At 40.8% G+C, this 14,426-nt stretch overlaps 1 protein-coding gene across 1 annotated transcript in view; it reads left to right on the top strand.

Annotated features, from left to right (window-relative positions):
- LRP6 (LDL receptor related protein 6) overlaps positions 1–14,426 on the top strand; it is a 2,645,333-nt gene that overhangs the window by 1,437,497 nt on the left and 1,193,410 nt on the right. The window contains exon 12 of the mRNA XM_044088131.1: positions 11,550–11,876. Coding sequence (XP_043944066.1) covers positions 11,550–11,876 — 327 coding nt within the window. The remainder of the gene's footprint in view (positions 1–11,549; positions 11,877–14,426) is intronic.

The raw sequence follows: 14,426 nt of genomic DNA, 5'->3' as shown, positions 1-14,426 counted from the left end.
CTTACCATAAATGTAGATGTTTGAATGTATTCACTGTTGCAGTCTTGGTTTCTCTCCCTCCATCCCCCATTTCACATCTTCCCCTGGGGGGGGGGGGGGCATGCTTCCCAAGGTGGCTCTTAGCCACCAGGACCACTTCTCTGTTTTCTCTTGTGCTTCTGACGGGTTAGGGTAAGAAAAACCGATGTAATGACGTTGGCTGTCTTGCTTTATAGCACTGACAACCTGACGTCAGACTACAGGCGACAAAAACATTGACTGTGGTATTCAGGCCGGCCGAAGACTACCACAGCAGGGATAACCCACAGGTGATGACTGAAACAGTGAATACACTCTAAACATCTACACTTATGGAAAGTGTGCACAACTGTACTTTTTCTTATAGCTCTCTTATCAGATAGGGTTTTAGAACTGCAAGCCCTCTTGTGTAAACAATTTTGCACGGTCTTTCACAGGGATAGGGCCACCCTCAGAACAAACCCATCCTTTATGCCTAAGGTGGTATGAAAACATGCACTAAACCAGTCGTCTTCCCAAATTCACAGAACAGGGCAGCGCAAGTCCTTCATTCCCTGGTTGTGAACATACAGATCAGTACGGTCTGGACAGGACAAAAACCCTAATAGTGTAGAACAATTACTGGTGACTTTCACAGAGCTGAACAGGGCAGGCCTGTCTCTAAACAAACCATTTCAAAATGGATAGCAAAATGCATTAAGTTCTGTTATCACACCATGGAAAAACTCTGCCTGGGCATGTTAAAGCCCACTCCACTAGGCATGGGGCAACTGGCTCTGTATTTCATAAAGGAGCCCCTACCTAGACCATCCTAGAGGCAGCCATGTAGAATTCAGCGCATACATTTACAAAACACTGTAACATAGGTAAGGTCTCTAGAGCTGGAGCAGTTTTCACTATTGCCATCCTGCAAAACCATATTTCCTAGTGTCATACAGATGACCTACCACCCACTTACTAGCTTTGGGAGCCCCCCCAAGAGTCAGTACCGCAACATTGATTATGAATAACATGGTACATTTGTGTGTCACTTACATAATTGTAGATGTTCTAATAGATCAGTGTTACAGTACGTACTCCCAACCTCCATCCCCCTCTGTTTGCTGACCACTTGTCTCCCCTTTGCTGTGTGCAAGGGGTAAAGGAGTTTGCTGCAGATTCTCTTGTGTCTTATCATCCTCGCTGTGCCTCTTATCATTTTCTTCCTTTTCTGTCAAATTCAGACAACTGAAGAAGTCATGCTGTCCCCTAGTATTGGACTGCTTGCGCAGTGCTTAAAAATACCTAAGATGGCACCAACCGAGGCTTTTCTTTACCCTGATGTCCAGATGTTGGATGTCTGTCTGCTAGGGAAGATGCAAAGACTAGAAATTATTCCTGTCATGGGTTTCTGCATGGCAGGAAGACATAAGAATCAGTATTGCAACATTGATCTACTTGAACATCTATAATGATGGTAAGTGGGATACAACTGCACTTTGTTGTTATTTCCTATTACATTAGGTCTACATTATCCAGCACATTTCACAATAAAGAAGAAAACCTGTGTGTTTTTCTTCGTATTTGTGTAACTTATTGGCCTATGTACCTGGATCATGACCGAAAAAGATTGGTTGACCAGCCCATCTAACCAGTTATCAGATTTTTTTAAGCACCCTTTCTGCACCCCTTCTGCCAAGAGAGAGAGTGGACCCATTTCTAAACAAATACTACCCAAATGGCTGGTGGGTTTCATTGTAGTCTGTTGCGTCCACTGTAAAAAAATTTATTACAAGGCCAAATAGGAGTGCTTATTACAAGGCAGACTCTAGCATTTGTATCTTTTTTCCAAGATTGTCTCAGCACAAAGAATTTGTGAGGCTGCTACATGGATCTTTATTCATAGCTTTGCTAGGCAGTACAGGCTTGTCATTCTTTCCAGAAGCTGAGCAAGCTTTGCATTTGCAATCTTGCAAGACCTGTGTGCGCTCTTCTGTGTAAGACATGGTCAGCCTAGATACTACACTGAGACTGTCTTGTGTGTAATGAATCATACTTCAACAGTGAGTTTTATAATGTACATATTGTAGTTATGTGAACACTATCCCCATAAACATGCATGTTTGAGCACTGCTGTGGTATAGGCTTTCTCCTTCTATTCTTATGCCTGCATTTATTTGCTTCTTGTTTTGAAGGAGGATAATTTATTTTCTTGAAGGTGCCCTCTACTTTAGTAAAAGGCTTGTAAGTCATGCTTCTGTGCAAATAAAATTAATTTGTACATGATTGTCTCTGTCTTGCATGCTTTTCTCCATTATAGTGAAGTTTGAGCATCAAGTCTAACAGACTTGCTGAACTTCTCCAGGAGTCATTTTTACATAGTCTTGCTAAAACAATTTGGACAATCAGATGAGACAAAATGCAAACAGAGTTTTGATGTTCTTCCCTATCACTTTTGCAATTTTCCTCACAAAAGGGATTTCCTGCCTTGGATAGCCTGATGTCCGGCCAGTATAAAAAGTCTTTGAATTTTATAGATATACATCAAACATATGCGTCCTGCTCAAGGAGTAGGGTATAAGGTGATGTATGGATGTACATACCTCAGAACTGCTTTGATAGTCAGTCTGAATGCTCCCTCTGTGCAGGTTACAGAGCTGTGTTTCAGAGAACTGGCCCGGTTGGGTTTCATATCTTTTCTTTTTCTGTGTTGTGGGTTTACACATAATCGAGAAAGGGAAAATGTCATTGTGGGAGGCAGATTCCTCATAAGGATCATCATGAGCAGTGTCTGTTCTGTTTGGGTGCTTATGAACGTGCAAAGTGTTCTATCTGCCAAGAATTTGTCTCTAGGACCGTACATAGTCCTCTCCTTGTCCATTTACCTGAGGAGTCCGTGTTGGTGCAGGGTGTAATAGCAGAATCTTCCCATTCCAAAGGTCAGTCTCTTGCCAAGAAAAAAGCCAAAAGAGTCGGGTCTGATTCAGCTGCTGTCCTGCCTCTCCGGGGCATCTCTGTCAAGTTTGGTGAAAACCCAGAGGATCACCCAGTTAATCAGATTCCTCTGTTGTGATTGTATCGGAGGTCAGCATGGGTCCAACTTCTCGCATATTGGGTTTCTATTACCATGACATATATGTATCACATTCCTAACTCAATCTGATTAAAGTTCATGAAATTTAGTATGATTTCAAACTTTATCAGCCAGGAGTGCTCTTCGCAGCACCCACAATGTGCCCAGTAATGACTCCTGCAATTCATATAGAGTTGCATGTATTGGTAACGTATCTAAATATGACTGTAGATTATTTTTTTATAAGACCCATTGCTCCTATTACTGTTGGAACTGTCTATCTTTCTTCCACATAGCTCTCGTTTCTGCCTGCAAGTCTTGATATTTTATGACTTTGTATGCAAGACACTGTAGTCACTGGGTGTAGTGATTTCAATTACCAATGTTACTTTTGTCTTCTTTTCATGGACCACTGTATCTGGTTTTCTCGCATCTGTCTTTGAACTGTTAGTAGTGGGTGATCCCTGATGTAGACTTCATCAGTTTCTATTATGCTTTGTGGCTTATGTTTCCAGTGTTTCAGCTACTTCAGTATTATGTTTGCACAGTCCCCAGTGCAACAGTCTTGCCACATTATTATGCCTTTCAGTCTACAGTCCTCCTGCCATTAGTATGTCACACCCAGCAACAAGGTGTGCGACTGTTTCCGATTCGGTTTTACAAAAGTTGTCTTGACTCTCCCCACATGTTCAATGGACTTTGTAAACCAAATCTGTATGTAGCCCACTGTCTTGGGCTACCAATATTAACCTTTCATCTTTTGGTTTGAATTAGCCTCTCTAGCTATTCCTGCATTTGATCCTGATCAACATGAAGTTCTTCCAGGAGTTTTCTATACTTGTAACTGTATTTATGCATTTTCCACATTTCTTGCCTTCTTATCCGATTCTTCGCCTTATATTCTTTCTTTTGTTTTTTGGCACATTCAGTTGCTACCTGATTTTTATCTATTTCTGGTTTTATTTCCATTCCCGCTTGATGCCGATATGCTTCTGCTAGACTAAAAAGGGAAGTCATATTTATTCTCCTCATATTTCAATACTTTCACTGTGTTTGGGTCTTGTGCGATCAGCAGATATGTATGCAGTCCCATGATTGCAGATCTGTACATGCAATTAATTTCAAGGAAGCCCATACCTCCTTTGGAATGGGGAATATGTAATCTTGGTATGCACTGACCTTTATAAATCATTGGATAAGCATGAAGCTTTCTTCTTTTCCTGTCTAATCTATCCAACACATTTTGGGGCCAGTGGGTCACTCCAAAACTAAGTTTAGTATAGGAAGAGCAAATTGTTTTATAGCTTGAATTTTGTTCCTAGATGTCAATGCTGTTTTCAAGATTAATTTAATTATTCTGACATATTCCTTACTAAGTTTTATTCACATTTGTTCATGTATCATTGTTGATCCTTCGTTTCCCAAATATTTATACACTCCCTCTTGCTCAAGTTCTTTTATATCCCATTCTTGTCCCAAACAGATGTTTTCTTGGTGCTGCAGCTTTCTTGGTTTAAAGGTTGCTTTTGCACATTTATTAACACCAAATGACATTCTTTTATCATCTGACAAAGTTTTGACTTCTTGCATTTGTGCTTTCAGTTCCTCATCTGATGAGCTATACAGTTTTAAATCAACAAAGAAAAGATGAAAAGTCTTTACACTTGGCTATAATTTGGCTCCCAGAAAGCAATGACCTAATCTGTTAAGCAGACAGCTTAATGGGTTAAGGACAAGGCAAAAGAGCAACAGTGACAGAGAGTCACCTTGGAATATCCACCTTTGGATTTTTATCCCTGGAATAATAATTTGCCCTTTATCATGGCTTAACTGCAGAGTGGTTTGCCACTGTTTCATGGTCGCTGTGATGTAGGGTAGGGTGTATATTGTACATTTTTAAACACTGTCTTATCCATGAATGTGGGACACTGTTAAATGCTTTTTGTAGTCGATGCATGCCATACTTAGATTCTTCCCCTTTTTACAGTTCTCCACTAAGACTTTAACAACCAATGATCCTTTTTTCCATATGACTTTCTTTTATTGCCGTTTTGTTCTATTGTCATAATTGAGTTTTCTTCTAAATGACTATAAACTCTGTCAGCATCAATTCCAGTGCATAGTTTATACATTGTCAGAAGGCAAGTTATTGGTTGGTAATTTTTAGTGTAGCTTGCAGGTTCACTCTTAAGTTAGGAACATTGTTTTTCCTGTTAGCCAGGTTGGTGTCAGTTCAGGGTATGCATATAAATAGTTTTTATTCATAGCTAAATCTTCGTGCAGTTTAGGTACTGCATCTGGGCCTGATGTTTTCCAGTTAGAGGCTTTTATTAACTTTGTTTCAATCTGCCTGGCTGTTAATTCATCCCATTTCATATCCTTTAACCTTTGAACTTCTTTCTTTTACTTCTATCCATTTTGCATATTTGTAATGTTCCACAGAATCTTCATAAATACTTCTCCAATATGTATCTATTTCTTCTTTCTTTGGTGGTCTTTCAATTCCTTTTACCTTGTTTCCCTATTCTCTATAAAACTTTTTTGGATCATCAGTAAATTGCTTATTTTGTACTTTTCCTTTATATTTATCGGTGTATATTTTAAGTTTTTCTGCCTGTGCTGATATTTTTAGTTTATTATTTGCAGTAGTGCATGATAAATCCTGATCCATTATAATATTGTGCATTCCAGTTGTTCACGGTAGAGGTGGTTCCAAAACTTTAATAAAATAGTAAAAATAAAGAACAGGTAAGCACTTTCGCATGTAGCTTCTTCAGACCTATTATCAAAGTAAAAACTCTAACCAGCTTTTAAACACCTTGTAACAGTTTCATCCAATCAACTGAAAAAGCATTAAAAGTTGCTAAGCAACATGATTGCATTGAAAATGCCAATTAAACCAATGAAGTCTGCTTGCATTCATATTCCTAAAAACAACTAAGTACAATAATGACTATAAAAATGCATATGCAATTAAATTAAATACTCATCACCTATTACCTAATAATTCATAAAAACATTTAATCTGTTTCATAAACTCAATAAAGAAAATGCACATATTAAAATTGCATAACTGCTCAACTAGTGCGTGTTGATTTAAAAACAATCCATCTACCCTATCTCCTCTGTCAGCCTCTTTTTTTTTAGGGGTCTTGCTTTCTGCAGGTTGTATCGAAACATGTTCATTAAGGCCATGGGAATAATGTGCCCCTAGTCTAAAAATCCATTTCATCTCAGCATGATATGTCTTATTAACTATATCCCCCATCTTAGCATCTTGATCAAAACTTCCAGTACTAAAAACTTGAAATTGTGTCCCTCAGCGGATGTATTCATGTGTTTAGCTATTGCACTATAGCTCATCCCTTTATGTACACAATACAAATGGTCACATATCCTCTCCCTTAGACGCCGTACACAATACAAATGGTGACATATCCTCTCCCTTAGACGCCTGTTCGTCTTACCAACATAAAAACTGGGACAGTCTGTGCACTGTGCTAGATAAACAAGATTTTTAGTGTTACAGTCAGCTTCAGGAAAATGTGTAAATATTTTGTTGCAAGTGGGATGTGTGAATGTCCTAGACTCATCTATACAAATGCAAAATGAACAATTATTGCATTTGACAGTACATGACGAACTTATCTCATTGCTCATGCTGTGGATATTCTGAAAAAAACATAATCTCTAGCATAAAGATTTCTTATTTTTGTATCCAAATCTTGACCTATCACCCACTACCCCGGCAATATCTGCATTGGTTCCTAAAATAGGCCAGTGCCTATAGATGATCTCCCTGATGTCCCTTTCATCACTCGAAAAAGCTAGACTAAAAAAAGGGGGCGTATTGTCAACACTGTCAGTTGCGGATGTTAACATTCTATGTTGTAAAAAATATGGTTTGCCTCTATTGTGCCTCCACATTCTGACCTTGTTTTGTGTATAATGTATCTCCTCCTCATGGTAGCCTCTGGATCTGAAGTCAGCTCCTATCTCATTCAACCCTCTTTCAAAATTGTGATCATTACTGTGTAGGCGACTAACCCTAAGGTTCTGACCTTCCAAAATGTTAGGAAACACGTGACCCGGATGCATGCTGTTACGGTGCACATATGTGGGTCGATAGCATTCTTTTCTAAATAGTCTAGTCTCAATAGTATTAGTTGCATCCTTCACTAGCAGAACATCCAAGAATTCAGTCTTCACATTCAACTGTTTGAATGTGAATTTCAAAAAATGTGTTTGTGTTCAGCATGTGAACAAACTGGTATAGTTCTGTCAACTCCCCTCTCCACAACATGAAAAGGTCATCCACAAAACGTCTGTAGAAGGGCACATAAGCTCGATAGAATTCAGACACACACATCACATCCTCCTCCCATGTGGACATAACCAAATTGGAGTAGCTATTGGCACACGAGAGGTGCCCATAGCTACGCCTGAGGTCTTTAAGTAATAAATCTCATTGAATGTGAATGCATTATTTTCTAACACCATTTTCATCAATAAACATAAAAAATCAATGTGCCTAGAGTCATACGTGCTCTTACTTAATAGTGCTCTTTTGACCATCTGAATACCTTCATAATTTGGTATACTGGTAAAAAGAGATGTCACATTCATAGTAGCAAACAAACCTACTTGGCCAGTGGAGCTATGGAACAACTGGGTAAGAAGGTATATACTGCTGCCACGTTGGCCTTTCAGACTCTTAACTACCAGACTCGTATGACCAAGTATGTTTTAGAGCTTCTTTTTCAAGCTTCCCAGGATATGTCAGACCTTCCTGAATCTGAAGGGAAGACCTCTGCTCTCTCCTTAGTGGGCTGTATTTCTCAAGTAACCTGCCAGTCTATTAAATGTAGTTATGATTCAGCTGATGCCTCCTCTGCAGCTTCTGTTTTTAGTTCTCTTTTGAGATATTACACTTGGCTTCATCTCCAGCCTTTGCTTGATGATATAAAGGCTAAACTGCTGGGTGCTCCTCTTGATAAGAACCCGTTTGGTTCCGCAGCTACTGAGTGTCTCAAGTCCCTGCAGGATAAGTGTAAGGCCTTGCAGGAATTGAAGCATATGTTTATTTCTCCTCTTTCTAAATTGCAGAGGAATTATCCATCTAAATTTGCTTTTGTTCACAGACAGCTTCACCCTCCTCCCAAAGCTAAGAAGGGTCCTGGGCAAGTTTCTCCAGCTATATCTACTCAGACTCCCACTCCTCAGAACCCTTCTTTTCAAAACAGGCCAGGTTCTATCTGACTTTTCTGAGCCAGGTTCCTTTGTCTCTTCGTCTGTCCTTGTCATTTCCCAGTTGGTTAAGGATTACTCAAGACTTGTCTTGTCCATCTTTATGGTGTGGAAATCCCTTCCTTCTTTTCTGGGCATCCCTCTGCCTCCTCAAGAACCACTTCCTTTCTTCCAAGACTTCAGGGCCATCTTGCTCAAGGTACCATTCCACTATGCCCCCTTCCCAAGAGGGGAGGGAGTTTTATTCTAGAATGGTTCTAGTTCCCAGGAAGGAAGGGTTCTGGAAACAAATTCTGGACCTCTCTCAGCTCAGTACTTTTCTGAAGATCCCTTTTTTGGATGTCGTCACTTCAGATCTTATTTCCTTCTCCTCTTTTTCACCAGGCTTTCCTGGTATCCCTGGATCTCAAGAATGTTTATCTTTACATCCCAATTCACCCCCTTTTCAGGAAGTTCTTGCATTTCTTTTTCTTCATTGCATTTTCAATTCTGTCTGCTTTGCATTTTGACCTCTCTACTGCCCAGAGTATTTTCACCATATGCCATGCTCTTATGATCACTTTTTGCAAGATGAGGGGAGTTCAGATCTTTCCTTATCTGGACAGTCTACTTATTCAGGTTTCCTTTCCCAAGACCTTGCTTCAGCACTTCCATTATACTGCTTCTCTTACAATAAACTTTCAGAAATCTGTCCTGGTTCCTTCTCAGGACCATGTGTTTCTCAATTGCAGGTTCCAGACCATCTCTGTGCTGGCTTCCCTGCTTCCTCCCAAGGCTTTTTCTCTAATTACTTTTTTTTTCAGTCCCTTCTTCCTTGGGTTTCCATTATAGCCAGGGAGTTTTTAAGGAGTTTTTAAGGCTTCGTATGAGAAAACTACAGTGGTTCCTAAGGTCAGTTTGGATCCAATGCAGTCATCCTCTGGAATTTTTTGTCGTTTCTCTTCCATGCTTCAGCTTCAGTGGTGGATTCGTCAGTTGTCTATCAGCAGGGACTTCCTTTTCAGCCTCATTTCCCTCTCGGGAACTTTTGCCGGATGCCTAAGACATGAGATGGGAAGCCTCTTTCAGTCCCTTCAGGGTCCCGAGTCTCTGGTCCCTTTGTCAGAGGTCATACCACATCACTGTCAAGGAAATAAGAGCTCTCATTTTCACCCTTCAGACCTTTCATGCCCTTTTTCTTCCAGGGCCTCTCAAAATCTTTGCAGACCATGCCACAGTGATGTAGCAACAAGTGTGTGTGTGTGTGTGTGGGGGGGGGGGGGGTGACATCCTACCTCTTCAAGTTTGGAATCTAGCTGTCCAGTATCAAGTGACTCTTCAGGCTGTGTATTTTCTTTCAGAGCAGAACATAGTGACAGACGCTTTGAGCAGGTCTGAAATACAGGCTTATGAATGGATGCTTCACAGAGATGTTTTTCTGCAAATTCTCCATCAGTGGGGTACTCCTCAGGTAGATCTTTTTGCCTCCCCTTTGAACTAACAGCTTCCTTTATTTTTGCACCATGGTCCCAAGTCTTTTGGCTTGGAAGGGGGCGGTGCCCTATCTTTTTCTTGGAAGGGGATGTTTCTGTATGCATTCCCTCTCCTCCTCTGAGAGTCCTTTTCAAAATAGAGCAGGACTCCCCCAAAATCTTGTTGGTGACTCCCTTTTGGTCCAGACAGCATTGGTTCCCTCTTCTATGCCTAGCCAAGGGCAGTCTCCACAAGTTACCTCACAGGGTGGACCTACTCATACAAGACAAGGGGTCTGTCATCCATTCTCACTTATCCATTCTTCAACTAACATTGTGGGTGATAGGGTTTTGATGCTTTTTAGACACCTTTTTCTGTGAGGAGGCTGGGTTAGCATACTGTTCAGTTAAAGCTAACCTTTCAGCCATTTCTGCATGTCTGCCGTTACCTCCTCCTCTGGCCTCTAGATTTGAAGTCCATCAATTTCTTAAAGGTGTCCTTCATGTCAGACCTCCCAGGAAGCCTATTCTGCCTTCCTTAATTTTGTTCTTGAAAAATTGACTCTGGCTCCTTTTGCGCTTGCAGCTTCACCTTCCTCACAACATTGTACAAGGAAGGCTGTTCTTTTTGCCCTTACTTTAGCTGTCTGAACTCAAGGCTGTTACGGCTGTTCCTCCTTTTTTAGTTTTTCTTAGGGACAGGGTATCTGGTTGTACTAACCCTTCTTTTATGCCCATGTTGGTTAATGAATGGTCTCTTAATGTATTCATTTTCCTTCCTTTTTTTCCTTCTCTGCAATCAGCTAGTGAGAAGGTTCTTTAAACACATTGGATTTGCATAGACAGCTCCGGTATTATTTGGATAAGACTAAGGCCATTCCCATGTCTGAGCAACTTTGTTTCCCTTCATTCCAGATCTCTAGATTTGGCTGTTTCTAAGCAAACGATTTTGTAATGGATCTGTAAGGCCATTTTCCTTTGTTACTCCTTTCATGGAAAGAGCCTTTCTGCTTCTAGCAAAGCTCATTCTACCAGAAACTTGGCTTCCTCTGGTGCTTTTTTTCAAAGGATTAGATACCAATTCCATCTTTGAGGCTGCTTCTTGGACCTTTGTCCATACCGTTGCTAAGCATTACAAATTGAATGTTGTTTCCAGAGCCAGACCTGGCTTGCCAAAGCTGTACTGCATGGCTTTCTTGAGGGCTTTTCTTGGACCTTCCTTCTCCCCAGTTTCATCCTGAGCTTTTTATATTCTCCTTTTTGTGAAGAATACTCCAACAGTAATATGGAAGGGACAGTATAGTCGTGTAAAATCTTACCATAAGAGTAGATGTTTTCTTCACTGTTGCAGTATTCGCTCCTTCACTCCTCCCCCTTCTGTTCTACTCTCTCCCTTTTTCATCTTATGGTTGCACATGTTCTTCCTACGACTGTTGTTCCTCCTGGGGCTATTCAGTTCTGAGCTATGTCCGTCTGTACATCACCTTTATGCCCTATGTCTTGAGTGAGGAGCATGTGTGTGACATACAAAGTCTATAAAATCTGAAGGCTTTGGTATACTGGCCAGACGTTGGATTAAATAATGCGTCTACTGTTACGGTAAGATTTTATACAACTGTACTTTTCAAAGCATTAAATAATGATTACTGGTATAGTTGTCAATTTTCTTAAGGAAAGTCAGAACAGCAAACCTTTTAAGTCATATTTATAACTTTAAAACAACAGTATAGTAGCAGAAAGCATAGCATATATATATATATATATTTTTTTTTTATGACTAGGACTTGAACGTGAAGTTATAGCAGATGATTTGCCTCACCCATTTGGCTTAACTCAATATCAGGATTACATCTACTGGACAGACTGGATCAGGCACAGTATTGAACGTGCCAACAAAACCAGTGGCCAAAATCGCACGGTCATCCAGGCACATTTGGATTATGTGATGGACATTCTGGTGTTCCACTCTTCCAGGCAGGGTGGTTGGAATGAGTGTGCCTCTACCAATGGGTACTGTTCTCATCTTTGTTTAGCAGTTCCTGTAAGTGGCTATGTATGCGGGTGTCCAGTGCACTACTTTCTGAATACAGACAACAAGACTTGCAGTGGTAAGTTGTGAACTAAGAACTCTATGTACAAGTTTTGGTGCTTCTGTGATTTTATTTACTGTTTTGCCAGTCATAATACATTGTTCTTGCCTATTTCATAATTAACTTTTGTATGTATTGATGATTTTCTTGATTTTTTTTTTTTAAATTAAACTGCCTTTGGTTTTGTTTTTTGCATGTTTTCTTATCTTTCACTTCTGTAGTAAATATTACTAAAGTTGGCAGTAACATTGTTTTTGACTGCACCTTTTTTGCTGGTCCCAGGTGTACGTTTGCTTGGTCTAGACTAATTTCCACATTCTCTGATCTGTTATGAGAAGGTTCTTCCTCAACAAGTTGAGTGAAAGCATGGGCTCATAGGTTCTTCCTCATCAGCAAGTAAGAGTAAAAGCACAGGCTCATCTAAAGTTTTCATAGGCTATTGGCATCCTCCCATAGCCCCATAATGATTTGCTAACAAATTTGTTATTCAATCTTTTTTGCCATTTTATAAGCTTATTTTAGAGAGAAGACAGAAAAAGGGGTGCTTTGCTGCTGTTACATTTTGTGTAAAACATCTTTATTGTACCATTATTATATTCTGGTTTGACCTATCTCCTGCTACTATTGTACTGACAAGTTACATCATATCAGTCTGATTTTTATCTTTTTTGACCATTTGTTGAGTATCCCTTCCTGAGGCCCTGGTGTTTATTTGCTGCCCATTATCACTTTTGGATATTTTAGCTTATCTCTTCATTCTTGGCATAGTTTTTACATTCCCTCACAGCATTCTTGAGGAAAACCCACTTTATGCATTTTGTGTCGTCAAGGAACACTTTAAAGACAAATGTGATTTGTGCCTTCTTAATCCTCAGGCTGTCAAATAATAGAAAGAAAGAATAGTTATATAAAATCTTACCATAACCATAGATGTCCTCCTCTTCCATGTTGCAGTATTCTTGGTGTGGGATTTTCCGCCTCAGGTTGGTTCCTATACAAAAGCTTCAGCTTGGCTGTTGCAGCTGCATGGGACATCACACGTAGGGCCATAAACCAGGGGCCTTAAATATGATGCCTGCACGAACAGACCTCAGAACTTGAAAGCCCAACAGGAGGAGATTCCAGTGATGTCAGGCATAGGGCCATGGAGCCCTTATGTGGTTTCATAGGTCCCAGGATAGGGTATAGAGCACAAGGGACCAAAGGGTATGCTGGACCAAGTAAGAGAATAAGAGAATTTGGTGGCTGGGAAGGAATACTGCAACATGGAAGAGACATCAGTGGTTATGGTAAGATTTTACACTGCTATTCTATGTTCTTCTATTCCTATGTTGCAGTATTCTTGGTGTGGGAGAATACCACAACTTAGTTGGAAGGAAGGGTGGTGGATGAAGAGGCTGATTCTACAAAGCCCTGTAGGATTGCCCTGGCAAGTCCTGCCCATGCTCTGGAGATATTGTCTAACTTGCAGTGTGAAAGTGTAAATGGTGGACCATGTGGCTGCTTCCATAATGGAAGCGTTGTCCAGGCCTTTGCGAAAGGCTTTGGAGGCTGCCATTGTCCCGGCGGAATGAGCTTTGACACCCAATGGGTGTTTTTTTGCCATGGTGTGAGTAACAGAGGCAAATAGCTTTCCTGATCCAACATGCAATGGTTTGCTTGGAGACTGCCTTGCCCAGGGCCTTGGTGTGGAAGTAAACAAACAGTTGATTGGACTTTGTTTTGTCCAGATAAAATCTCAGCTGTCTGTGTACATCCAGGGAATGAAATATCCTCTCCCTCTCATTGTTGGGAGAGGAGGGGTAAAAGGTGGGAAGATGAATAGAGTGGTTTAATGACAAATCGTTGACCACCTTTGCAGGAAGGAAGGTTAGTTCATAGTGTTGCCCTGTCCTTGTGGTAAGTAGTATAAGGGGGGCAGGCCATTAAGGCCTGTAATTCTGACACCCTTCTGGCTGAAGTTATGGCCGCTAGCAGTACTGTTTTCCATGTGCACATCTGCAGAGTAGCTTCCCCAGCAGGTTTAAATGGGGGCTGGGTTAGCTTTTCCAGAATGAAGTTAAGGTCCCAGGGTGGTGGGATGGGCTTTCTTGGAGGCCTAATGTGTAAGACCCCTTTTAAGAATCGCTTCACGTTGAGCCTGGCTAGTAAGAGAGGGTCTAGTGGTAGTCTGGATGAGATTGTGGAAAGGTGAACTTTCACTGAAGAGTATGAGAGTCCGCCTTTTACTAGTTAACACACATATGCAAGAACTTGGGGGGGGTGTCTGCAATGCATGGGTCCCTGCCCTTGTCCAGACACCATTTTTAAAATCTTTCCCATTTAGCTAGGTATGATTTTTCTTGTAGTAGGTTTCCTGGCCTCCCTCAGGACTGATAGCACGTCCTCTGACTAGTGGTGCTTGAAGGGAATTAAAAGTTTATCACCCACAGAATCAGTGACAACATCTGCAAGTGTAGTTCGATAAGGGTTCCCTTTTGTTGTGTCAGAAGGTCCACCTTGTGGGGTAAATTGTGGTTATTGCCCTTGCCTAGATCATGAATAGGGGAACCAGTGCTGCCTTTGCCA

This window comes from Protopterus annectens, chromosome 11.part0 (genome assembly GCF_019279795.1).
Source record: "Protopterus annectens isolate FY-2018-M chromosome 11.part0, PAN1.0, whole genome shotgun sequence".
NCBI classification, from domain to species: domain Eukaryota; kingdom Metazoa; phylum Chordata; order Ceratodontiformes; family Protopteridae; genus Protopterus; species Protopterus annectens.
Note: the sequence above shows the minus strand (reverse complement) of the source record. Positions and strands in the feature narration are given on the sequence as shown.